Genomic DNA, 20,979 nt, shown 5'->3' on the forward strand with positions numbered 1-20,979 from the left:
CTCATATAGGTCTTGTACATGCACCTCGCACTGCACTTCACCTTGTATGTACATACCTAGGACTTTCTTGTCCCTGACATTCCTAGTATGAATGCTATTTTTTTTTTTTTTCAGTACTCAGTGAATGATGCTTACCTTCTTCGCATCTTTCAGTCTTTTGGTATGCAGAGGTTAACTTAAAATGCAAATGTGCATGTATTTAAGTTGAGTGTATGTGTTATACAATGAGTATTTTGAGCTCGAACCGCAAAGGTAATGTAAACTAGATTTCACACACCACGAAATCGTAAAAGGTGTATTATTCATTGATGCGGGACAAGCAGCAACAATAAATAAATAAATAAACAAAAAGAGAAATGAATAAATTTTGAGTGTCACCCGTTTTAGTTTCCACCATTGCCGTCGACTACAACTTGGGAAAAAAAAAAAAAGTACTTTTAACAATGGTTTTCAGCATTTTTCAGGCAAACTGCAGACTAAATTTGGAACTTACATCCAGCTGGGAATCTCCTACCACCTTCTTGGACACTTACGAACTGTACTAATTCTGAACTGTTCATCTTCCCCTGTCCTGTCATATAATGATGGTTACCAGCTTTTCACACCGTTCTCTACACCAGCCAATGCAGCGTTATCGGCGGAGGCACTGGCACGTGATGCTTAACTGTGATTATGTCTCATATTCTGATTTAGTCAGAGATTTTCTAGTTCTGATGTCTTTACTGAAGTGTCATCATTTTATTCGCCACATTCTTCCACGTATCTTTATCAATTCATTCAGCAAGACACAAGGCATGCCTTCATCTCAGTTTTTTTTTTTTTTTTTCTGAACTGATCTTGATCACAATACTTTTCTTCCATACTAATTCTCGCAGATGTTAGGTTTGCTGAACGAGTTCCTTCTTCTTCTTCTTTTTTTTTTTAACTCCTACTTTGTGACACTATACAGACACCCGTACTCATTTCAATGCAGAAATAGGGTATAATGAGAAGCTTTTCATCTCATCTGCTTCCCTCCATTCAGTGATTTCTTTCAAACTCTCTCTTTGGCTTAATATTGCACATATCTGTATTGAGCATTACTCCTCTGAATTTTGTATTTGCCTCTCTTCCCATTCCAGCGTATCATGCAGCTCCCGTCTTGCTACGCACTCAACTCTTTTCTGTACAACTTTCTGATAAGTTAGCTGGTACTTTTAATCCTCCATGTATACAGCTAAACAACTCGGGATCTGTCTTTCACAGTCTGCCTTCCTTGCTGCCTTTGACCCCAGCCTTTTCAGCTTATAACTCTTTGGTGCAGTACTAAATAATCAAATGTCATATCATTACCCTATCAGTGTGGTTCCTTTATGTCAAGGAATTTCGTGGCGATGCTTGAATGATTCCAACGTCCCTCGTGCTTGGTAACTATTATTGTAACTCCCCTGCTTTCCTTAACTTAGGTGCGGCCTAGAGCCCTCTTCATTCACCTCGTGTCTGTCACACCGGAAGGATGCTCTCCCGTCGAAAAATCACCTGTAGTTATCGCTATGTGGGAAAACCATTAACCTCTGGTTTCACGTGACAAAAATGTCACTGAAAATTACTGTATGAAATTACTGGAGGATTCACATCATACAGGCTATTTTTATGCAGTGATTGTCGTTACATCCAGACACAGACATTAAGCCACAGAGTATTACATAATTTTAATACCTTTTGTGATATGTTAGATGATTTTATAAGGAAGGCACACACAGAAACATTGGTTTAGAGATGATTATCACGAATTATCCTTGTGTGTTGTGCGTCGGGTGCACAAAACTTTAAACATTAAGGTTAAAATTGTAGCCCATTCTTTAGAATGGGCAATTTCTGTGTCTTAGTTTTGTTATTATTTGCATTAAACAGGAGTTCTCTAGGAAAAAAATATTAACTGCAGATCTAGAAAGAGCATGAATGAGTGTGCCTTTGTACTTTACAGATTGGCAGACCGCAACATCAGTGAGACTGAGGCTGCGTTATTGGCCCAGGACCCAGATCAGGAGAGGGAACTGACACTGATGGAGACCCTACTGCTCACTGATGGACTCTCACGCAAAGATGTTGCTGCCGTTATTCTAGATATGCTCTTTGCCGGCATAGATACGGTTAGTCTGGCCTAATGCAACTTGTGTGATGAGTGATTATAGTGAAATACGTTTTTTGCAAAATACCAGCTCACAAAACTTCATGTTTTACAGTATGGGAATAACCTCTTTATTCCTTCTAAGTTATGACCACTCTTTATAAAATAGGAAAACAAGACTCCCGAAATACAGAAGTGAAGCTTCTTAAGTCTCACGTGCTAAATGAGATCAGAGACTGCTGTGTGATGATATGTAAAGATGATTAATTTTGTTTAACTTTGATTATTCCGGCGGCCGTTGTATTTTTAAGTCAATATTATGTACATCTCAAAGTCTGAAAGATAATGAACATGTAATTGTCTCAGAACTCGGAATGACAACATTGATGCAGTCGTTAGGATGTCATTTTTGAATTTATGAATAAATTATGTCACATTCCTACTTTTAAACATGTAATTTATAAAGAGTGGACTAGCCCATGCCCTTTCCATAGAACTTTTTTTTTTTTTTTTTTTTTTTTTTTTTAATGTCTTCTGTGTAAGTTCATGCATTGCTCATCTCTGCATACATACATACATACATATAATTCTCTCTCTCTCTCTCTCTCTCTCTCTCTCTCTCTCTCTCTCTAGGCATATATATATATATATATATATATATATATATATATATATATATTGTTACGGAACAGAGAGAGATAATGAACACTTCAAGTGAGAATACTAAAATCACTACTGTCCCTCAAAGTTCCAAATTCAAAACAAAAGAGTTAGGTAAAATTACAAGTTAAAGTTTAATGCTCAAACTAACAACTAAACATTCAGGACTCATAAGGATAATGTAATGGCAAAAAACAGGTTAAATATGTGGTTAACTGCAATAGCCTCTATTAACACGAAATTAGCAAGAGTAAATTTATCTAAGTCAGCCCTGATAAAATGAGAAAACCGGATAATGCTCAGTTAATGCAAGATATATTATTACGGATACAAAATATTATTAACAATGGCTGACATCAAAAACTCCACATGAATCACAAAAACCTCACTAGGCCTACGAATTAACACCTTATGCTATACAGTACAAGAAAAAATGTAATAACACTTATACTCAAATTATACAGCAGCTAGATGGTTGGAGACTTCCTGAGCACTCACAAAAATAATAACAACTGTACAGGGGAGGACAGAGATGTGAACAAAATGAGGAGTAGATCTAAGTGGCAATTAATGCAGAGACTGAGCTCATTATATAGGGGCCGGCAGAGCTTGATACAACTTGTAAGAAGGACGTGCAAATGAAGCCATAGGGGACAAAGAGTTGACACTCCTGCTCTGAACAACAGAAAGAACGACTTACTCTACTATAAGGGAGGAGAAGGGGGGAGTGAGGTAGAACACGGAAGCTTGGTCACTATGGAAGCCACGAGGCGAATCGTGATCAAACATGCAGCATACAGTACGTTAGAATTATACAAAGGATGATGAAATCATAGGCTATGTAACACCTCCCCACAAAAAAAAAAGAAATTTACAAAGGAAATTTCTTATTACTCTAAAACAATCTGTCTAAAGTCTAGATAAGCAATCTGCAATAACATTTTCTTTCCCCTTGACATGTTGTATGTCTAATGAATACTCCTGAAGAAGTAGACTCCATCTTGTCAATCTCTGATTTTTATCTTTAAACATACTAAGGAATTTCAGTGGGTTATGATCGGTATAAATGACTATGGGGTCAAAACCAGAACACAAATAAAATGAAAAATGCTCTAAACCCAAAATCAAGGCCACGTCAACAGCCGTCTTAAAAGGCTTAGCAAAATTTGGAGTAGTGAGCACTGGCTGACTTAATAGGATAGCTTTAAGTTTGCTGAAAGAGGATTCACAGTTATCGGTCCAGACAAATTTAACTCCCTTTTTCAGTAGGTCTGTAAGTGGTGATACAAGAATGGAAAAGTTAAGAACAAATCTCCTGTAATAACCTACCATTCCCAAAAATCTTTGTAGCTCTTTCCTACTTTTAGGTCTGGGAAGATCACTTACAACCTGAACCTTAGCTTCTGGTGGTGCAACATGTCCATCACCAATTACGCACCCAAGGTACTGAACTTTAGCTTGACCAAACTCACACTTTGATAAATTAGCTACAAGATTAGCCTGAACCAAACGCTCAAGAAATTTACTGACATGGCATAGGTGATCTTTCCAGTTGTCACTGAAGATTAATACATCATCAATATAAAGAACACACCCTGCCAAACCCTCTGTTACAACATTCATGAGCTTCTGAAATGTGGCTGGTGCATTCTTCATACCATATGGCATTACAGAACATGCAAAAGTCTTTCCTAGTGTTACAAAACATGAGATCTCCCTAGCACTTTCAGTCATAGGTACTTGCCAGTATCCCTTTAACAAATCAAACTTACTTATGTACCTAGCCTTTCCGATCTTGTCTATGCAATCTTCCACGCGAGGGAGAGGATAAGTGTCTGTTTGGGTTATCTGATTAACACGTCTGTAGTCGATGCAAAGCCACTGTGACCCATCTGGCTTAGGGACTACAGTGACAGGAGAACTCCACTCGCTCTGACAGGGCTCAATCATCTTGTGGTCCAACAGGTAGCCAAGCTCCTTCTGGATGAGAGGAACTTTCACTGGGTTCACACGGTAAGGAGGCAGTTTAATTGGCTTTGCGTCTCCAACATCGACATCATGCATCAACACAGTGGTTCTTCCTGGAGTGGCACGGAACACTTGTGGGTACTCCTGCAGTAATGCTGAAAACTCCTGCCTTTCCTCGGGAGCTAGATGAGAAAGCGTAGTCTGGAGATCATTCATGATATCAGGATTCTTCCCCAAACTATCACTCAGGCTCATGCTGCATGGGAGAACTTCACTTGCAGACTCGGGTGGAACAGCTACAGTGCAGACTGGGTTATTTTCGTCCCGCCTGTGATATAACTTTAGCATGTTGATGTGACAAAGTTGCTTGTTCTTTCTACGATCTGGTGTGGCGATGACATAGTTGACATCACTGAGTTTCTTCTCAACGAGATAAGGACCACTAAACTTGGCTTGAAGAAGTTGCCCATGCACCGGTAGCAGAATCAAAACCTGATCTCCTGGCTGAAAGTGGCATAACCTGGACTTCTTATCATACCAAGTCTTCATCTTCTCTTGAGCAGCTCCTAAATTCTCTCTCGGCAGCTGTAAAGCAGTGGACAGCCGTTCTTTGAACTTCATCACATACTCCAGCAGGTTGACGTCATCTTCCTCCGACAGCCAGCATTCCTTGAGTAGCTTAAGGGGTCCTCTTACTTCATGGCCAAACAGTAGTTCAAAGGGTGAGAAGCCCAGTGATTCATTTGGAGATTCTCTTGCGGCAAATACAACAATGGAAGACCTTTATCCCAGTCTTTCTGATGTTCCAAACAGTATTTCCTGAGCATCGATTTGAGTGTTTGATGATATCTCTCCAACGCTCCTTGGGTCTGGGGATGGTAAGCTGAAGACGTGATCTGGGTGATTCCCAACTCTTTCAGAGACTGCTTGAAAACATTTGACATGAAATTACTTCCCCGGTCTGACTGTACCTCCTTGGGCAGACCAAACTTGGTGAAGAACCCTAGCATTTCCTTAACCACGTTCTTTGCTAAGATATTTCTAAGTGGAATGGCTTCAGGATAACGAGTAGCCATATCAGTCAGGGTCAACACATAAGAAAATCCTGAAGAAGTCTTAGGAATAGGGCCCACAATATCCACCAACACACGGGTGAATGGTGCCTCAAAAGGAGGAATGGGTACTAGAGGTGCAACCTTTTCGGACTGATTACACTTTCCCACAACTTGACAGGTGTGACAAGACTTACAATACCAGGAAACATCTCTGAAGATACCTGGCCAGTAGAAGTGTTTCAAAATGCGTGCCACAGTCTTCCTCACTCCAAGGTGTCCTGCCAAACTGGAATCATGAGCCACTCTAATGATATCCTGCCTACAAATACGAGGGATGACAACTTGATGTACAACCTCCCATTCACAGTCGGCTGATGCTGTTGGGGGTCCCCACTTTTTCATAAGTACTCCTGACTTTATATAATAACAAGTAGAAGCACTAGCTGACTCTTCCTCACTGCAAGCAGAGTTAGCTAGACCTTTCAACTCAGGGTCAGCAACCTGCAACTCAACCAACTCTTGACGAGACAAATTATCAACACTACGGGGAACTGCCTCATCTGGTGTGTGGTCCAAATTAGCAAGAAAAGTGTCAGCTAGGATAACATCATCATCATCATTATCCTCTAAGTCACCAGTAACCTTAGACTTAGCCCTAGTGACAGCACATGCAGAGAACACATCAGGGACATCACAATCCTGGGTTGCAGTCACTGGTTCACTAGACAACTGAGGAGCTGGACACACTTGACTTCCACCAATATCATTTCCAAGTAAGAAAGTTACACCTGACATTGGGAGTGTCTCAACCAACCCAACCATAACGGAACCATTAACAAAACCAGACTCTAAATTCACTCTGCACAGAGGGACAGAGAAGTAATTATTCCCTACACCTTGTAAGATTACAGTTTCATCAGAGGAATTAACATTAGAGCCTAGAACACTGGTCAGCATAAGGGATTGGCAAGCACCTGTATCACGATATATTTTAACTGATTTCCTGTCATTATTGTCCAGAGGACTGACAAAACCATCAGACAGGAAATTAGCACATGAACTCTTGAGAGTTCACCCACGTTACTGCTCAAAAGAGGAGCTTCATCATGAGAATTTAATTTACCCCTCAAAGCAGGTTCAGTTAACTCGGTTAAAGAATTCTGGGAACTCTCAAGGGTGGACACTAGACCAATTGACTGAATATTTAAAGACTCTTTTTTGTTCACATCACGCTGTTTCCTGAAACATTTCTCCGTAGTATGACCAAGCTTACTACAATAAGTACATTTACTTTTCTGAAATCTAGAGGTGAAGCTGGTATTTACTTCCTGAGAAACATCATCTTTATTCTCTTTCCTGTTACCTGTACTCTGAGTAGAGGCAACGTACTTACTCTCAGCTTTCCTTTTTTCTTTAGAATATCTCTTGTGAGTGAGAACATATTCATCAGCTAAAACTGCAGCATCAGACAAATTATCTATTCTTTTCTTATCAAGATATAGGCTTACATCTTTATTAATATACCTTTTGAAGTCCTCCAGCAAAATCATCTGCTTAAATTTACCAAAATCAGAATCCACATTCTTAGAATTTAACTGCTGCTTTAACAGATCTTCTTTGATTTTTGCATACTCAACATTGGATTGCTTATCTTGCTTATAAGTTGTCCTAAATTTTACTCTATAGGCTTCAGGAACAAGCTCATAGGCCTTAAGAATCAAGCTCTTAACTACATCATAATTATCAGATTGATCCTGAGGCAAAGATGCATAAGTTACTTGAGCTTTACCGGTGAGAACAGTTGAAGGAGTACTGACCAATACTTTTTGGGCCAATTAAAACCTGTAGCTACCCTCTCAAACAACTGAGAACACTTTGTTAAATCAGATTCATTAAAAGGAGGGACAAGTTTAACATTTTAGCCACATCAAAATCATCAGAGCTAGATGATCCAGTTCCACTTTGTTTCATGCGATACCCATGGTCTGCCTGAATCCTAGCAATTTAAATTTGTGCCTGTGCCTCCTGAATACGAGCCTGAGATTCAGCCTCCTTAGCACGAGCCTCCTGCAGGGCTAGCTGTAACTTAGCTATTTCAATCTGCGTTTGCTCATCTGGAGGAGTTACATTAAACAAGCTTTTATTAATCATGTCAACAATTTGATCTTTAGACTGATGAGAGGGAACAGCAATTCCCAATTGTTGAGCAACAAGCTTAAGTTCATTCTTTGTTCTGTTTTCTACATCACACACTGTTTGCACATTTGACAAAAAATCTTTGGCTTCATCAAGCGTAGTAATAGTAGATATCATGAATAAATCACAGTCACAAAATATCAAGCAATATCCTTATGATAATATCCTGAATATCCTGATAAGAGGTCCCCAAATTTATGTTACGGAACAGAGAGAGATAATGAACACTCAAGTGAGAATACTAAAATCACTACTGTCCCGCAAAGTTCCAGGTTCAAAACAAAAGAGTTAGGTAAAATTACAAGTTAAAATTTAATGCTCAAACTAACAACTAAACATTCAGGACTCATAAGGATAATGTAATGGCAAAAAACAGGTTAAATATATGGTTAACTGCAATAGCCTCTATTAACACGAAATTAGCAAGAGTAAATTTATCTAAGTAGGCCCTCATAAAATGAGAAAACCGGATAATGCTCAGTTAATGCAAGATATATTATTACAGATACAAAATATTATTAATAACGGCTGACATCAAAAACTCCACATGAATCACAAAAACCTCACTAGGCCTACGAATTAACACCTTATGCTATACAGTACAAGAAAAAAATGTAATAACACTTATACTCAAATTATACAGCAGCTAGATGGTTGGAGACTTCCTGAGCACTCACAAAAATAATAACAACTGTACAGGGGAGGACAGAGATGTGAACAAAATGAGGAGTAGATCTAAGTGGCAATTAATGCAGAGACAGAGCTCATTATATAGGGGCTGGCAGAGCTTGATACAACTTGTAAGAAGGATGCGCAAATGAAGCCATAGGGGACAAAGAGTTGACACTCCTGCTCTGAACAACAGAAAGAACGACGTACTCTACTATGAGGGAGGAGAAGGGGGGAGTGAGGTAGAACACGGAAGCTTGGTCACTATGGAAGCCACGAGGCGAATCGTGATCAAACATGCAGCATACAGTACGTTAGAATTATACAAAGGATGATGAAATCATAGGCTATGTAACAATATATATATATATATATATATATATATATATATATATATATATATATCCCATTGGATCCCAGGGGTGCTGGGGGAGGCATGGCACTGGGTGGGTACTAAGCATATATATATATATATATATATATATATATATATAATATATATATATATATATATAATATATATATATATATATATATATATATATAATATATATATATATATATATATATATATATATATATATATATATATATATATATATATATATATATATATATATATATATATATATATATATATATATATATATATATATATATATATATATATATATATATATATATATATTCCATTGGATCCCAGGGGTGCTAGGCGAGGCATGGCACTGGGTGGGTAGTAAGCGTACCTCCCTCCGCCTATCGGCTCATAGTCGCAAGCTCATAGGTCCCTACCCGGGGGTTCCCTACTTTATAAAGACTTGACAAATCCCAGTTCTGTCCAATATTCCGGACACTGGACTATATATATATATATATATATATATATATATATATATACCGTATATATATATATATAAATGTATATATATATATATATATATATATATATATATATATATATATATAGAGAGAGAGAGAGAGAGAGAGAGAGAGAGAGAGAGAGAGAGAGAGAGAGATAATAGATACATACATACACAGATAGATATATAGATATACATAGATATATGGTATATTAGTATTATCAGTGGGTAGTTAACAGCGTGGAGGAGCATGGGAGTGTTAACCCTCCTTGGACAAGTGCCATAGTAACACTAGGGCAGGGTGGGCGGGGAAAACTATGGCTCTCTCTCTAAACATGCCAGACACCATAAACCATCCACTTAAGTGTGCACGCATTCAAAGGCAGGAAACACAGGTCAGTACTCTGTGCACATCCTGAGGCCTGTCGATAAATGACCTGGCTTGTAACCCATACCGGTAACGAAGGTTAGATGTCAAGACAGTATTATGGCTACCGTGTGAATGTACGAACTTGTCATTGTTTTCATGTGACTTTTATACTCTTTGGTGCTTCAGTATCTCAAATGCTGGTGGTCAGTTACACGATGTAACAAAAAGATGAAGAAGACTATTGTATATAACTCCTTCGCTTTTCAAAATGTCTCTTTGAAGCTAACAGAAAATGAAACTTGGGAAAACAAAACGAACAGGAAAGAACACTAAAGGAGTGCAGCCTGTGTGTCCACCAGCTGGTCTAAAGGTCGAATATTTGAGCCTGTGTGTCCACCAGCTGGTCTAAAGGTCGAATATTTGACTTTCCCAGAGAACGTGACCTTTAACCTTCGCCAGTGACCTTGCTATATGTCCTTTTCCTTTGACCTGTGTTCTCAGAAACAAAAGGTCAGCCTCTTGGGTGATCCTCTCCTTACCCACTAAGTTTGATTTAAGTGAGATCAAAATTGTTTCATTTTATTTTTTGTTGTTGTTTACATACAGAAAGGCATATCAAACCATTACCTTGTCCTGTGCTCATGACCTCTGATTCTTCTCATACTTCGTTCACATGTCTTCTTTTTTGCATGGCCCTTAACACTTCCACAAGGTTTTCTTAATTCAGATCACAACTGTCTAAGTTGACCGTGCCCTGTGACCTAGGTCTTTGACTTTACCCTGTGATATTGGCCTTTGCTTGTCTTCAGCCCTTCCACAAAGTTTGGTGTAAATCAGATAAAAACGAAGTTGTTGATATGTGATCTTCGACCTATAATCCTAAAAAAAAAAAAAGTTTTACTCATTGCACTACTCTCAACAATTCCACCAAGTATGGTTAAAATCAAACAAAAACTGTTTATGTTAAAAACACACTTGGGTTAATATTTGACACTGCCCTGTGACCCTGCCATTAGGCTGATTGATCTAAATGAACCTTTCATTCTAGCCTTATCGTTTGACCTCATCCCGTGACTTTGATTTATTGTTCTAAAAGACAATAGTCTTTCTCGCTGGTTAACCACGAGTCTTTCCATCTTTTGAAGAAAATCAGTTAAATAATTTTGAGATATTAAGGTCTCTCTCTCTCACACACACACACACACACACACACACACACACACACACACACACACACACACACACACACACACTGCTCAAATCATAACACCCGCTCTTATTCCATGAATGCCAGTGTAGAAATGTGTGATGTCAGAGACTGGATTAAAAGAATGAGTTACGTGATACGTTAGGGTTCATACATGCTGGATTTAACTCTGTTAAAAGTACTGTGCTGTGTAATGTATAAGTTCTCACTTTCTGGCCTTCACACTGCACAAAGTACTGTGTTGTGCAACCCACTACGAGTATATGCAAAACAGATATGAGAGTATGATAAACAGTCAACATTTTCCAGCTAATTGATCATCAATCTATCTACCTATCTATCTGCCTATCTAACAGTATCTATATATATCTAACTGTCTGTCCACATTCTCTCTCTCTCTCTCTCTCTCTCTCTCTCTGTATATATATATATATATATATATATATATATATATATATATATATATACACACACACACACACACACACACACATGAGTGACATATATATATATATATATATATATATATATATATATATATATATATATACACACACACACACACACACACACACACACACACGAGTGATATATATACATATATATATATATATATATATATATATATATATATATATATATATATATATATATATATATATATACCCGTATTTCGCGGCATGTAAGACGCAGCATTGTGAAAGACGCACCCTAATTCTGGCAGGGAAGTTCTGTGAAAAAAAAAGTTTGCCCCAACCAAGACTGCAGTAAAGTTTCTTGATAAGAGCCATTACCACACAGATAGACACTCACCTTTCAGAATCTATTCATTACTGATCATCAGCCTTTGGTTTCTTTTTTTTATATACAAAGAATGGTACAGGAAAAGAAAACAATGCCCCTTCTTGACAAAACGTGACTGATATGAGCCACTATCACTTAGATACAACACTCACCTTTCAGAATCTATTCAGTACTGCTCATCATCCTTTAGTTTCTTCTTTTATGTACAAAGAATGATACAGGAAAAGAGAAAACAAAACCCCGTCTTAACAAAACGTGACTTCAAACCACGAGGCACGAGACCATCTCAACTTTGTTGATAAATATGTATCAGTAAACTGATAAAAACACTGTTTTTTTAATATTTTATAAATTTAAAACCACAAATGAAGTCAATAAACTCTATTCTTTCATTCACTGACGAAAACATAAAGTACAATGAATGTTCACATCAGTTCATTTATCCTAAAAGAACCCCGTCATATTCCACACCTGTTACGGAATTTCCTCACATTGCCTTGACTTAAGCACAATATCAGACTACTACCATCATTAATCATGCACTCTAACTAACATGTAATTACCTCCACAAATAATATAAAAAGGTAGCACTTGTAAATACACAAATTACCATGTTTTACAACCAAAGTTCAATATAGCAAGGCCGCTTGGGAACAGGATAGACAGCTGTTTTTACTCTCTTCTCTCAGTATCACTCCTTCACTGTCAGCTATGTTTGCCTTGCAGCATCAACAATTAAAAATGCATGCTTCACTGATCATAATTTACTATAAACGTTCATTTCAAAACATACTGAGTATGGTGAAAACATCCATTGTTACACCTTAATAACACTGCTGCCTCCCAGTCGCTAGACAGCAGTCTCTACCCCTTCCTCTCAGTATCACTTCCTCACTGTCAGCGATGTTTCCCTTGCAGCATCAACAGTTAAAAATACGTTCTTCACTGATCACAATTTACTAAAAACATTCATCTCAAAACATGTCGAGAATGGTGAAACTATCCCTTAGCAACACTGCTGCATCCCAAACGCTAGACAGTTGTCTCAACCCTCTTCTCCCAGTATCACTCCCTTACTGTCAGCTGTTTTCCTTGCAGCATCAACAATTAAAAATGCATATTTCTCCTACCAGAATTTGCTAAAAACAGACATCCATCTCAAAACATTCGAGTACTGTGAAAACATCCATTTTTGGTCTTAACACTGCTGCCTCCTAGTCGCTATGGTACACACACACACGCACACATGTACACACCACATGCAACATTCGCTCGCCTCTGAAACATTTACATCAGTCAGTTTTGGAGTACCCAGTGGCTTTATTATATGCCAAAAACATCAAAATGTATTTGGTTGTTCAATATAAATATCATCACTTAAGGACATGAAACATCTCAAACAATTTATTCATCCAAACATCGTCAGTGCAAGACTAAAGGTGTACAGCACCATTGATCCTAAATTTTCCATGGTTGCATCTGTCATGATCACCTAAAACCTATATTTACTTCATATTACTGACATGATGAAAATTTCACTTGTCTTCAAATCCTGAGAATTCATCACTACTTCCCCGAAGTCCTGAAGCATCACTGGAAGTCATCACCACGGTCATCATCACTGTTTCACTGTCACTTTCATACAGTAAATGGTCCTCAGTACCATCCATTGAATTGCTTATACCACACTTCATACGACTTTAACTTGGCAATCGTTTTAACTGAGCACAGGCGATATTCTGAGTTAGGGCATTTGATACAGCCCACATTAACCTCCTCAGTACATGTTTCCTGAACTGAATAAAATCATATGGCGAACATGAATAAACTACCCTATAAAATACATTGCTGGGCTGAAGGGATTATAATAAGCGGATTATCAGTTCCCTAGCCTGACTCTTCCCACTTCTACTTCCTTAACTACACCCACACCAAACTCTCACCTACACCTTAGGATTCTGGTCGTTTCGGCCGCAACGTCCAAAATGGCAAACGACTTTACAACCTAACCTAACCTAACCTAACCAATTTGGACGTTACGGCCTAAATGATCCCCATTGCCGATCATGAGAGCTTTGCTTAGGCAGCAGAGATGCAGAGAGTGAACGTTGTCAATCATTCTGATCGCTTTGTCTGCTGAGAATACAGCAGAAATGGCGGACGCTGATATGAATGCCCGTCAGGCACTGCTATTTCAGATATTGCATCAGTTATGCTACTCAGTGAATTTTATCCTATTTTCATAACAAAATACTGTAATTGGGTGTGCCCTGAGTTGCATAGACATTGCTGAAGTTCTTCACTTGGCTGAAAAAGTGAAGCTATAACTTCAGGTAGTACTGTTTAACGTTACAATTGTTTTTCCTGTTTTTCGCTATTGGTATAATAAGACTGTTCACTTCTATGATACTCTTGTCAGGCATGAAACAAAATGTCACTAAGAGAAACCAACCATAAGACGGTGATTGAATTTCCATATGTGACAAAAATCAATTCTGATGACTTGTCAGGTTCGCTTGCCAGCATCTCTCCAGTATGACTGCTTTGCTAGTTAGTAAGTGGATGGCAAACAAAGTGGTTATAATTGCCTTTCAGAAGGTTAGCAGACAGTTCACCACTGAGCATGTTAGCTTGCTAGAGTAGGGTGTACGCTAGACGCTAAACTGCTAAGTTGCTAAACCCCTTGACGGTATTGGCCAGTTGAGCTGAAAACAAACCGTGAATGCTTTGTGTTCTTGAACTTGCATGTTTTAATATCTGCTGCATATATACACTCACAAAATGTCACAAAAGTAACTGACCTAATTAGGGTTACTGAATTTCCATACGTGACGAAAGTCTGTTTTGATGACTTCGCAGTTTCACAAGCCAGCATCTCTCCAGTATGATTGCTTTGCTAATTAGTGAATGGATGGTAAGCAAAGTGGTCATGATTGCCTTTCAGAAGGTTAGCAGACAGTTCACCAGTGATCATGTACGTTAGCTTGCTGGAATAGTGCGGATGCTAAACTGTTAAATTGCTAAACAGCTAAATATCTTCACGATGTTAGCCAGTTGAGCTGGAAACAAACCCGCGAAAGTTTTGTGTTTCTGATCTCGCGTGTTTCTTAAATCTGCTGCATATACACACTAGTGTATATTATTTTTTAAAATAAAATCAAGTCTGCATACTGCAGAAAACACCTGTGGTTGCTAAGCAGTGAGATGATCATCTTTATAAGAGTTTCTTCTCAATGGAGCCAAACTAACCTGCCTTAGTCTAGCGTGCAGGACGCATGGGGATATTTTAAGGTAACTTTGAGACAAAAAAGTGCGTCTTACATGTCGCGAAATATGGTATATATATATATATATATATATATATATATATATACCATATTTCGCGACATGTAAGACGCACTTTTTTGTATATATATATATATATATATATATATATATATATATATATACACACACACACACCGTATATATGGGCATATTTTCCCTTACCTTTTTTAATGAGACTGTTTTCCAAACGACCTATTTTCCTCATAGACCTATTTCCTTCATGAACCTGTTCTCTCCCATGCTGCTGCGTGTATTTTCCAGGTTGGACCCATTTTGGTCGGGGACATAATTATGTTCATGGACTTATTTTCTTCCTTTGCAGCGTAAGCAAATAACTGCATTTTTTTTTTCTTTTTTTTTAAGGCCGTGAATGCATTTCCCTCATAGATTAGTTTTTATCCGTTGAACCTTCTCTTTCACTAAGGCCTTTACTGCGAAGATTTATTCACCCGTGGACCCATTTTCCCACATGAATTTGTTTCCCAGTAGATCTATATTCCCCTATCCACAGACACTAATGCCTGTCCAGTCGCCAAGTGTAATCGGTCGTAGCAGTAGAACAATGACTCAACAAGTACCCCTCTCCACCCAACCCCAAGGGACGCCGTGGATCTAATACTATAGATAATTATAATAATAATAACTAGTTACCTACTCTTGTTGTATAGCCACAATAAGAAAGCTTCGCCATATGGTATATAAGGTATGTACCGGTATAACATAAACAAAATCTGAAGAACCTAAGGCAACTTCTTGTGCAACTAACAAGATCTGAAGACAAATGTATCGAAGGACACATGTGTAAATTTTACGTTTGTCTCAATAACTGGCTAACTGTATGCCTAACAGTAACCATATTCCATTCAGATAATGAGAAGGTCCTCAGCTATATATCTGGCAAGTTACAGCTATAAAGCTTTTGTGGTTTTCTCTAAAACATGTTGCAAAGAGAAAACCGAACAGATTTGATAATGTTTGCTGAATTATTCAGCAAACATTTTTATCATAGGATTTTCAGCCAAATAGCTGTATCTCAATTAGTTTCTAAGATGTTTCAATTTCAAACATGCTATTTATAGAATAAAAATGAGCATATAACCTTAAAAAATAGATCAAAGTCATTTATATTTGGCACAGGGACTTGGGTTACCCTGGGGTACCTTCATGTATAATATTTTCAAGATCGAAGAAAAAAAGTACAAAGAAATATAATACTGACGAAAACAGGAAGTTTCACCATTTATATGGCGAAACATAATAATAATAATGTGAAATAAATCGCAGTTAATCCCTTGTTCGATGCCCTTTGTCTGATGTCTGTCTGCCCAGGCTTCTAAATATGAAGAAGTCACCTTCAATATCAGTCTGTACTACAGAGATGTTCACTGTGTCCTGCCAATGGTAAAATTTCATGGTAAAATATATACATTTTCTGAATTCTCATAAACAGGCAAATTTTTTCTTTAATTTGCCTGAAAAGCAAAATACTCTTGGCTAATATGGTGAAGATTTAGATTATGCCTCTGACAGCCTCTTCTGCCAACTCTGACTCCTCCTCCACCTCCACTCGATTTTCTCAGTCCTGGCCCAGAAACAGAGATGACATGATATAATGAATCCTCTTGACTTTCCCCCTTCCAACACACATCCTCAACCTTATCATAAGCTTTTAAAAGGATTTAGAAAATATGTTAAATTAAACATGAATTTGATACTAAGGGCAAAAGGATGGCATTAATGATACTTCAGAAGAGAGTTCTTGTTTTCAACACTTGGAAAAGGGATGAGTGATACAGTGGAGGTACTACGCAATTACCTGTTACCACAGACGTCACACCGAAAATATTTATCTTAAACTTGACTGCTTCTCCTAATTAGGTTACACAAATTCATGGCAACAGTGGCGTTCCTTAGCCACCCCAAGTTCCTGGTAATTACATCCGGACACGACGGAGTTTTCCTTGGCCATCTTGTAAGTAGGCTTGGCCACCCTATTTTCAGTACCCTGGCTACGCATCTACATTGCAGTTATGTCACTTTTCATGTGATTTATCACCGATTATGTTCCAGTTTTCGTGGAGGACATGCGGTTAAACTTTCTCATAGCTAAAGGGTTCAGACATGCAACTCTGCTTAATAACTGTTTATTTTATAGCAGCAAAACCAAGCCAAAATATTAGACAGAGTAATACATAGCCAGTTATTGCAGTGTTGGTAACATGATACTGAGCAATATATGAATACAGCGTCATACAACATGCCATTAAGAGGTCTCAAATACCGTGCGAGTGAGCGAAACGACAAAGAACGATATGTTTCATCCATAATTTGAAATGTAAAATCCTTGTCCCATACAAAGTGTAAAATTTCCCTGCATTGGAAACACCAAAAGTTTTGACTATTTCTCAGCTTTTGAACCAATCGTCTTAAGTCGTACCATTCTGAGTGTCAAGAAAATGGCCTATTGTCAACTGCAGATTTTTTTGCAAAGCCTAAATATAACCTGAAAAGGCCAAAAACATTACCCTTAAGCTAGAATAGAGCATGGACAAAAATTTTTTCCTCTCAACTATTAAGTCAGTCATGGCATGTTGGACCTATTTGAATTTCATTAAAGCTGCCTCTCATTGGTACCGGTCATTTTCTAAAAGGGGACGAAATTAATGTATAAGAAAAAGGCCAAAAGTACAACCTTGCTCGTTCGGACACTGTCGATGCCTGTGGTGTGTAAACTTACTTTTTGACTATAAGATTACAGTAGTGAGATGTTGACTAAGAAAACTAGAGCTAAAGTAGTCATTTTTCTCAAAGCCTGGCTACATACAGCTGAAGGCGCTGTATCAGGTCCTGACAAAAACATACTTGTAAACCTGCAAACCCGTTGAGTCGCTCTGTCACCATCCCCATGTAGGAAAAAAGTTGTTGGGACAAAACAACCAAAAGCAACGGACATATAACAATCGTGCGATATTGCAGACATCGCACACGCTGGCCTTCACACTGTACCTTCTGGCAAGGAACCCTGAGAAGCAGGCACGGCTTCAGGAGGAGGTGGATGCTGTACTGGCTGGTCATAAAGGTCCTCTCGCTGCCAGGCACCTCGCTAATCTACCCTACCTCAAGGCCGTCATCAAGGAGTCCCTCAGGTTAGTTGACCCAAACAGGAGATTTTCCTAGACAAAGGTCAAATAATTTGTTTAACATAGGAGACCTCTCTTACTGAAAGGGTTAATGATGGTTCTATCTAACTCCTCAGGTGGGGAAAAAAAAATGTCAGAATCTGAGTAATAGCATCACGAGGGCAAAAATACATAAAACAAAATTTTCTTCAAGCAGAAGTTATTAAACTTTGCATTAGACTTCGTATGAACCTCGAATAAAGCTGTTTTGCTTTTAAATGAGCATGGATTCAAACTATTTAAAATATTGTATGCTAAGACATTATACATACCTTTTTCTTTTGTACTTTCACCTTTTGTTTTGGCTGAGGTGATTTGTACTTTGTTGTTTGCTTTCCCCCAAAAGTAAGTGTGCACGTCGTGAATTGTGACTGGCGTCAAAGCTCTTAAGCTCTAATTGTCGCGCTTTACATATGACGATAGCACCAAGCAATACTGCTCCTATAGGTCTTTTACATTCTGAAGCTAAAGTCCTCACTGTCAAAGATTAGCTCGATATGAGAGGTACACAGTTCTGGGCAAAAGCGTATGCAAACACACAACACCCTCTTCACTATATTACGGAGCCACATAGTGCAACTAAATACATAAAATCACCCGATCACCAACATTACCAGACCCTTTTCAGTAACATCCCACTTTCTGAGATTTCTACACATTAATAAATACGTATGAATACATACACGCACCCACTTCATGCGCAAGGCAATAAATCCTACGATCAGACTATACTACAGATCCCTCCACCCAGAGATCCACCAATCGGAGGTGGGTGATCGAGTTCATCTAGCTATGCTTAATTTTCAGGTGGAGTCACAGACGTCACGTGAACCGCTTGTAGCTTAGACCCACTTGACATGACACATCATAGGACACAGCACAGTACATGATACACTAAGATGAAGGCATAATGTCAACGGCATATAGGGAACCTGTAGGACGACTCCCATAGTCGCGGTTGCTTATCTGAAGGGGATGATTTCATGTATCTAATTAAACAGACAGACCGAGGGTAAGCAACAACAACAACAACTGTATCTGGAGGATAGCACAAAGGAGACGGCTGAATCGGGAGAGAGGTGGCTTGCAGTCCTAATGGACCGAATCTCGGCTGGGACAGGGAACAGTTAAAGGATTTTAATTTCATAAAGCACACGTTACTGATCTACCAGAGGACGAGCCGACGTGTCATAAAAATAACACTTCTAATACCAATACACGAGTCCTGTAGGAGACAGCCCTAGCATGTATTCATTGTGGACGGTGGGTGTTTGCCCCCAAATGGTGACGTGTGGAGGTATATGATGTGTAGGAGGGGACTACTGGGCCTTGGGAACAGGCTGTGAAGCCAGTGCCCAGAGTCGGGCACGTAAAAATAAAAAAAAAATTGCTTACCTGTGTTCACCGAGAGTGCTTGGACCTGGCTTGGAAAGCAAACTTTGTGTTGCCGCTTGCTCAGTCGAGTGAAAAAAAAAAAAAAAAAAATTACGATACTAATGTTGTTATTATGATGACGTAATACATTTAATTATTTCTGATGTCTCCAGACAATATTATTCAACTTGGGAGAGGCGTCTTGTAGTGAAGGCATTAATGAAGGCAACATTTGGTAGTTTCAGTTCAGAACTATTCTCAGAGCTGAATAAAGCTAACTAGTGGTAGCAAGAATATAATAACGTCATCATGGCGTTAGTTTTTTGTTTGTTTGTTTCATGCTAGGAAGAAGGAATCAAAGGCCACGAGCCCGCAAACTGTTCCTCCCAAGAGAAAAACTAGACACAAGAGAGAGCCAAATTCAAGATCCGATCATTTCGAGATGCCTGGACACACTGCGTTTGAAGGACTGGAGATCATAGCTAGCAGGAAATACAGACAGAGGGAGACAGTTCCAGAGCTGACCTGTTGCATAACTGAAGGACTGGGAGTAACGGTTAATTTTTGAATTAGAGAGTTGGACAGAAAAGGGATGTGAGTTTGCTGCAAGACGGGTAATACGCGCCTGTCGTAGAGGTGGAGGAATGCAAGCAGACAGTTCAGAGGAGCAGTGACCATTAAAGTACCGATACAAAAGAGATAAAGATGCAACAGTGCGGCAAAGAGACATGTTGAAGGGAGTCAGTAAGAGGAGGAGAGTTAATGAGACGAAAAGCCTTTGAGTCCACTCTATTGAGAAGAGCTGTATGTGTGGAGCCTCCCCACACATGAGAGTCGTACTCCTTACAGAGGAGGATAAAACCCATGTATAGTCATCAATTGTGCAAGGTAAAGGAAGGAACAGAGTCGGCTTAGCACACCTCATCTCTTGGAAGCAGATTTTACAAGAGATGCAATATGATCTTTCCAAGATGAGTCCCGAGTGAATGAAACCCCAAGCATGTTCAAGGATGACGCAGGATTAAGCTGAATATTATTAAACATTAGTAAGTACACCTGTGGAAGATTTTGTCTGGTTGATAGGGGTGAGAACTGAGTCTTTGATGCATTAAAAACAAGATTATTTTTACCCCAGTCAGAGATACGAGCCAAGTCAGACATTAGGCGTGCCATAGCCTCATCCCTTGTCTGTTGACGTAA

The 20,979-nt window shown here is 38.7% G+C and overlaps 1 protein-coding gene across 1 annotated transcript in view; it reads left to right on the plus strand.

Annotated features, from left to right (window-relative positions):
* LOC145407498 (cytochrome P450 CYP12A2-like) overlaps positions 1-20,979 on the plus strand; it is a 164,925-nt gene that overhangs the window by 69,211 nt on the left and 74,735 nt on the right. The window contains exons 7-8 of the mRNA XM_080278426.1: positions 1,967-2,132; positions 18,203-18,372. Coding sequence (XP_080134552.1) covers positions 1,967-2,132; positions 18,203-18,372 — 336 coding nt within the window. The remainder of the gene's footprint in view (positions 1-1,966; positions 2,133-18,202; positions 18,373-20,979) is intronic.

The sequence above is a fragment of the Coenobita brevimanus genome, chromosome 73 (genome assembly GCF_032717465.1).
Source record: "Coenobita brevimanus isolate Jiangsu-jjx chromosome 73, ASM3271746v2, whole genome shotgun sequence".
In the NCBI taxonomy this organism is placed as follows: Eukaryota; Metazoa; Arthropoda; class Malacostraca; order Decapoda; family Coenobitidae; genus Coenobita; species Coenobita brevimanus.